The following is a 7,404-nucleotide window of genomic DNA, read 5'->3' as shown; positions in this document are numbered from 1 at the left end:
TATTTTTTTTATTTTTTTTATTTTTTCTGTTAAGTGTTCACTAACATCATTTTAAAATAACATAATTTTGACTCATTTAATATAAAAATACATATCGTAGTTTCTATCATCATTAATTTATTATATTTTATAGTTCTGTTTTTTTAAGCATGTAGTTCTTTTTTATTATATTATATTATCTAGTCTTTTTTTATAAGAAATAAATTTTAGTATGTTAAACTAAAAATTACAGATATAATAAATAATATTTCTTGAATTTTTTTATTAGAAACAAGTTTGATTTTACACTAAAATTTGTTTTTTTTTAAAAAAATCCAAAAAATATTATTTATTATATCTATAGTTTTTAGTTTGAGAGGAAGAACCTATTTTCAATCATTACATTATACAATTTTTTTAGAGAGAAGTAATAAATTTTAATTTTAACTAAATTTTAGATTTCGATTAAAAATCTAAATATATAATAATATCTTAGAGTTTTACCTAAAAGCTATTGTTACTATCGATAAAATATACTTCTTTAGTATTTCGATTATAAGAAAAAATATATATTTCACCTTTACTAAGAAAATTGCTTAATTTTATAATTAAATTGTGTTATTTTCAATTAAAAATAAATATTTTTTTCTAAATTATCATTTATCAAAATTTAATATTAAAAATATAAAAAAGTTTGACATTACTAAATAAAAAGTATTTTTTAAAAAATCTCATTAAATAAGACATAATTAATTAAAATTTATTTATATTTGAGATAAATATCGAAGGAAATATATAAAATGAAGAATGAAATTATTTTAAGATGGAAAAAAATTACGCCTCTTGTTATATATATATATATATATATATATTTACAATTATATGCATGTTGACCGGTAAACATGGCGACCTTCCACACAGAAACCGTGCAATCAGGGTTGGCCTTGAGCAGACTCCACATCCTATTCCACTCGGTGGCACTCTTGTTTCTCTATTACTACCGCATAAGCCACATCTTACTGGAACCAAGCTTTGTATGGATTTTCATGACCATAGCGGAGCTTATCTTCGGCGAGCTCTGGCTCTTCAAACAGGCGTTCCGGTGGCGGCCCGTGTCGAGGGCCGTCATGCCGGAGAAGCTGCCGAGCGACGGCAAGCTTCCGGCGCTCGACATCTTCGTCTGCACGGTTGACCCCGAAAAGGAGCCGACGGTGCAGGTGATGGACACCGTCATCTCCGCCATTGCCATGGACTACCCCTCCAACAAGCTCGCCGTGTACCTTTCCGACGATGGCGGGTGTCCGGTGACTCTGTATGGGATCAGAGAGGCTTCTCGGTTCGCAAAGGAGTGGGTTCCGTTCTGCAGAAAGTATGGGATCAATTCACGGTGCCCCAAGGCCTTCTTCTCTCCCATGGGGGAGGATGAACGTGAACTGCTTCTTCTTCGCAACCATGAATTCTTGGCAGAGCAAGAACAACTCAAGGTATGTGTGCCTTAATATTCTTGTCACTTGTATTGTTCTTGCTGTTATCTTTTTTTTTTAATTACTTCATACACTTTTAAACTTATTTTGAGTCTCTGCAGGTCATGATGAGTAAATTTTTTAGTGTTTACATTTTAATTTCAAAAATATTTCTGCCTTAACGAAATTAAATTTTTTTAACGAGAAGAATCTTTTAAAAATTAGGAACTAAAAAATTTACTTATTTAATTTCAAGAGTTAAAAAATTTGCTACTAAAATAGATAAATTTAATAATTATCTAAACTAAATGAATAATTATTTTTTTTATTTGAAAAAAATTAAAGATAATAGCAAATAGTTTATAACATTCATAATATATGTGGTTTAACTCCGTTAGTTATTTTGCAGGCTAAATACAATATAATGCAAAAAAATATTGACGAATTTGGAAGAGACCCTAAAAATCGTTCCATTGTGTTTGATAGACCAGCTCGCATTGAGGTACTAATTACCTTTCTAAGTTGAAATTAAAATGAAAATAACTGCCATGTTTGGTTCCAATTAAGTTTAAAAAATAAAATAAAACCAAACTTTCGACTTCATATTAATATACTAAAATATATGCTACACATTACTTTTCTAGATTATAAATGAGCAATCCGAAATACCACTGGTTGTTTATGTGTCTCGTGAAAGAAGGCCAAATGTTCCTCATACATACAAAGGGGGAGCCCTCAACACATTGGTGCGTATTATCTAAATTTGATATCTAGTTTCCTATTTTCATTTATGAATTTCTTATATACTTGGTCAATGAAACACTTAAGCAATTGTGGTTGCAGCTCAGAGTCTCAGGGCTATTCAGTAACGGGCCCTATGTACTTGTAGTTGATTGTGATATGTATTGCAATGATCCATCATCAGCTAAACAAGCCATGTGCTTTTTTCTTGATCCTGAAACCTCCAAAGATATTGCTTTTGTCCAATTCCCTCAAATGTTTCACAACCTTAGCATGAAAGACATCTACGATAGTCAACATAGGCATGCTTTTACAGTAAGCATTTAACAAATTATCCCTTTAATTTTTTACTCTTTCGCTTATGCTTGTTTGCTTTGTTTGATCAACTAAATATTACACATCGTAATTTCTTTTAGACAATGTGGCAAGGAATGGATGGACTAAGAGGTCCAGGTCTTTCTGGTAGTGGCAATTACTTAAGTAGAAGTGCATTAATCTTTCCAAGCCCATATGAAAAAGGTATATGACCTCTGATTTTTTTATTCATATATACATGTGTTCCTCAATAGTTTATCTAAATTTTCACAACATAAATAAAATGTTTTTTTTTATTATTTTCTAAATCCTACTCATTGTGTTCTTAAACAAGTTAGAATCTCCACACTCTATCATTCTTTTATTTTATTATTTTTGTTTTCCTTTATTTAAACAATATGTATTTCGTGTTAATTAAATCTTATTAAAACATCTTACTCATACCCCATCTTGAGGGTCCTACAATTTTTAAAAAATCTGAAAAAAATTATTAACTTTATTTACCAAAGCTTCACATGGCTATACACATGCTCAGAGGATGAGATTTTTCAAGTGACTAATCTAATTCATAATTTTGGTGAACTTTTTAATATATAAGAGTTTTGTGTATTATTATTTTTATGGCTGAATTTATAAATTCATGAAACTTTTTGTCGATAAATTATTTATGAAATATGTCTCATTTGTTTAGGAGTTTCTTTTTTCAATTTTTACTCGGGTCCGAAAAATATCCAAGACAACACTGATGTACTACAACTGTTTCTTGAAATTGAAACTATATAACTGAATACCCTCTGCCATTAATATTAATGGTACATATAAATAACACGATAGAAGTGCAATTGTCAAATCCTTTAATTTTATCTTGCATATGCCCAACAGTTAATGAAATCTAACTCAATAAATTTGGTCAGCCCAACCAATTGCTTATTTTTCCTAAAGTTTAGTTGTTGGTCACACCTAAATATTGATTTTTTATTTAATACATGTGAATTTTGATTTATAATGTAGACGGCTATGAACATAATGCCCAAAACAAATTTGGCAACTCTACCATGTACATTGAATCATTAAAGGCCATTCAAGGACAACAAACTTATAAAACGAGCATTTCAAGAAATGTGATTTTACAGGAAGCACAAGCAGTGGCCTCTTGTTCCTATGAAATAGACACAAATTGGGGTAATGAGGCAAGTATATATATACATCTATATATTAGCATATGTGTGTGTACTTAGTTTGACATTTGGTGATTCAAAATTAGACAAATATGGGAAAATTGACAACTTCAAAAATGTAAATTGATTGAAACCTACAGGTAGGATTCTCATATGTTATATTACTGGAGAGTACAGTTACTGGCTATCTTCTTCACTGTAGAGGATGGAGATCAACTTACCTTTACCCCAAAAGACCTTGTTTCTTGGGATGTGCCCCCACTGACTTCATGGAAGGCATGCTTCAGTTGGTGAAATGGAGTTCTGAACTTTTCTTGCTAGGAATATCCAAATACAGCCCTTTCACTTATGGGATTTCAAGAATTCCTATTCTGCACAACTTTACCTTTTGCTACTTCACATCTACATGTCAATATATTGTTGCCTTAATAGTATATGGCATCATTCCTCAAGTATGCTTCTTGAAAGGAACTCCTGTGTTTCCTAAGGTAAAGTTCTCATACATGTCTTGCATTATTACTTTATATTGTTATTTATCTTAGGCTAAATTTAATTTTAATTCCTCTGTAATTCTCAATATTCGAGTTTAGTCCTTCTATTTTTTCCATGATTTTAACTTTTAGATTTTAAAAAATTCACAATTTTAGTTCAATCTTTAATTTTACATGCATGTCTATCTTTCTTTTACTTTTTATATTTTAATCAAATAAATTATTTTTTAATTGTGAAATGTTAATTTCAACCTCACCATAATACTAGGTGATACATCATCATCAACCTTAAACGGTAAACATGCAAAATTAAGGATTGGAAAAAAATTGTGAATTTTCTAAAATTTACGACTAAAATTGCAAAAAAAATAAGAAATTAAAATTATAAATTAAGAATTATAGGAACACAAAAATTTTCAATTTAGCCTTATCTTTATTAGTAGGCTTCAATATATTTTTAACTCTTGATAAGTGATCATTTGTTTTGATCCCCAATAATTTTGTAAAACTTTATGGTCCATAATAATTTTTTATTTTTGTTTTTATCCCTCAAGCACTATCTAAATCACTTTTCAAAGAGTTATCTAAACAAATTTAGGGTAAAAAAGTAGACAAGTTATTAGGGACAAAAGAAATTTTAAAAAAATATCATTGAGGAAGAAAACAAAGTTTGATAATAATTTAGTAGGGATAAAAATATATTTAATTATTATTATTATTATTATTTCTTAATAATTTTTTAATATGTTACTATAAGAGTCTTCCTTTATTGATTATATAAATATTTATACAAGTATATATTTATATAGAATTATTTAACATTATTTTATCATGTCATAGGTTACAGAACCATGGTTTGTAGTTTTTGCAATATTATATGTATCCTCTCAAAGTCAACATTTGATTGAAGTCCTTTATGGTGGTGGCTCTTTGGGAACATGGTGGGATGAACAAAGAATATGGATTGTAAAGTCAATTGTTGGAGGCATATTTGGATCTATACTAGCAATCAAGAAACGTTTTGGGTTAAACAAAGCAAAATTCATTTTATCAAATAAAGTTGTTGCCAAAGAGAAGTTTGAGAAATATGAACAAGGTAAGTTCGAGTTCGAAGATGCAGCTTTGTTCATGTCTCCATTGGTTGGATTACTCATAGTGAATATTCTTTGCTTCTTTGGTGGTTTATGGAGACTATTTAATGTGAAAGATTTTGAAAAGATGTCTGGCCAACTTTTTCTACTTGGCTATCTGGCGGCGCTCAGTTATCCCATTTTTGAGGGGATAATAACCATGAAAAGCAAGGTGCAATAGTAGTTTGTCAATGATTAGGCTAATTTAGGTATTTGAACTTTGTTCACAAATAATTTGCTTCATATGAAAATCTAAAGTGCATGCTAAATGTTTGTATCTTAATATGTAATTAGCGTGCTTTTATTTCATGCATGAGAATATGGCTATCGATTTTAATTAGGAGCAAAATGTATGTTCTTACTCCATTTTTAATGCAATTTCTTTATTTTCTTGCCAATTAAATTTTATTTATTGTATTCATTTATATCTTTGCATTCTCTCTTTTCTCTATATTTTCTTCTCTAAACTTTAACTCTCTTTTTTTTTTCAAAAAGAAAAAACTAAGAAAATGGGAAGGTTATTATTCATTTTTATGTTTTTTTTTTTTTTGCAAAACATTACAGTAAAAATCCATGATCCCAACTAGGCTGACACCAAAGGAACTATAATTTTTATTTATTTTTCATGTTAATTAGAGAATTTTAACCTTTCTAACTTTTACTTTTCATAATTTCATCACTTTTATTTAATAGTGTCACAAGTTTTAAAACACAAATAAATATTTTTTAATTATTATAAAATGAATTTTTCTTTCTCCCTCTCTTATTTATTTACTTTAATTTTATTAATATTATTATCTTTATTTATATTCCTTTTTCATATTTTTTAAGTTTTTTTATTTCTTCAGAAAATATTTAATTACCCGGATGAAAGTCGATTACCATCAGCTGACAACTAGTTTAGTTGATTTCCATCAACTAATGTGGGTTAGATCTAATTGGATTTTAGTTTGCCACAAGGGAAAAGCCTAGTTAAGGAGTGTCTATAAAGAGGGAAATTCAAATGTTTGAACTTTGAACCAATTAAGAGAGGTTTCTTAAGGAGCACACATGAAAATTTATGTTTAACTTACCTTATGATCAGAATTTGTTTACATCTATTGGGATAACACAAAAGGAAAACACACCATAATAAAAATAGGAAAGACAATAAATTGGTTTAAAGTGATTCGAACCATCATGCCTACATTTACTATCTCGAATTTGTTTAAGGAGCCCTCATTCTTATATCTGCAATCTTCTCACAATAAATTTTTGGAACAAGTTGATAAATTTGCAAACTTTTCCCCCACGTGATCTCCTCTCTCACTTGAAATGGTAATTCCCTCTTCATGCCTGTTCTCATTTTAAGAACATCTATATATATAGACATAACATCCTAAATTTAAATGAGAAAATAATTCCTTAATTTTAAAATATTATCTTTGAAATCTAAATAAATTTTAAAGATAAATTAATATGTTCTAAATTTAAACAATATGATACAAATTTGAAATTAGAAATTTGAATTGGTTTCCAACACAAAATGCTATATCTTCTAAAAAAAATCTATTCTTAGAAAGAAGAAAATTTCTGCTAAAAGAAGAAAAAAAGAAGAAAATTATAACTTCTCAATTCTACATTTTATTTTATGGTGGTAAATAAGTAAAAGAACTATAATGTTCCTGCCTCCTTATCTTCCCAAACAAACAATTTATTTTTCTCGATTTCCTTAAAACTATTTTCCAAAATAGTTCAAAAGATAGAAAATACACCTTAATTTTTTTTCCTTTTGTTTCGTTTCCTATTATAATCTGATTTGTTTTGAATTCTCCTTTTAAATTTATTATTATTTTTACTTTGTAACTATTTTGTTATTATTATGGTACATGCATTTTTTTGTCAATTTGTTTTTTCATCTAAAATCTTATTTTCCATTCAAGAGAGAAAATTTACGTGGATTAAATGCTTGCCAATGAATTTTGAGGCTCGAAAAAGTCGAGTAAGAATTATGAGTTAAAGGTTTCATGACATGATTCAACAAATTGTCTTGAAATTTGAATGGATAGATTGAATTACTTGGTGAGATTTTTAATCTTTTGAATGGATTGAACATTTATGTCAATTT

The 7,404-nt window shown here is 28.5% G+C and overlaps 1 protein-coding gene across 2 annotated transcripts; it reads left to right on the top strand.

Moving 5' to 3' along the window:
* Positions 1 to 727: 727 nt before the first annotated feature.
* On the top strand, positions 728 to 5,700 carry LOC100802222 (cellulose synthase-like protein G2). 2 transcript variants are annotated; one of them, XM_041006423.1, is made up of 8 exons: positions 728 to 1,463; positions 1,852 to 1,944; positions 2,087 to 2,188; positions 2,271 to 2,498; positions 2,600 to 2,702; positions 3,510 to 3,688; positions 3,817 to 4,164; positions 5,008 to 5,695. In XM_041006423.1, the coding sequence occupies exons 1-8, from the start codon at positions 882 to 884 to the stop codon at positions 5,476 to 5,478; spliced, it is 2,106 nt and encodes a 701-aa protein (XP_040862357.1). In that variant the 5' UTR covers positions 728 to 881; the 3' UTR covers positions 5,479 to 5,695. The 2 variants fall into 2 exon arrangements, with proteins under 2 accessions (XP_040862357.1, NP_001352042.1); NM_001365113.1 differs by having other exon boundaries at positions 859 to 1,463; positions 2,286 to 2,498; positions 5,008 to 5,700.
* The last annotated feature ends 1,704 nt before the right edge of the window (positions 5,701 to 7,404 follow it).

This window comes from Glycine max, chromosome 11 (assembly GCF_000004515.6).
Source record: "Glycine max cultivar Williams 82 chromosome 11, Glycine_max_v4.0, whole genome shotgun sequence".
Classification (NCBI taxonomy): Eukaryota; Viridiplantae; Streptophyta; class Magnoliopsida; order Fabales; family Fabaceae; genus Glycine; species Glycine max.
Note: the sequence above shows the minus strand (reverse complement) of the source record. Positions and strands in the feature narration are given on the sequence as shown.

Coding starts and splice junctions, on each gene's coding strand:
- LOC100802222 (XM_041006423.1), top strand. CDS start 882: ATGGCGACCTTCCACACAGAAACCGTGCAATCAGGGTTGGCCTTGAGC. Junction 1,464..1,851: donor CAGAGCAAGAACAACTCAAG/GTATGTGTGCCT, acceptor GTTATTTTGCAG/GCTAAATACAATATAATGCA. Junction 4,165..5,007: donor GAACTCCTGTGTTTCCTAAG/GTAAAGTTCTCA, acceptor ATCATGTCATAG/GTTACAGAACCATGGTTTGT.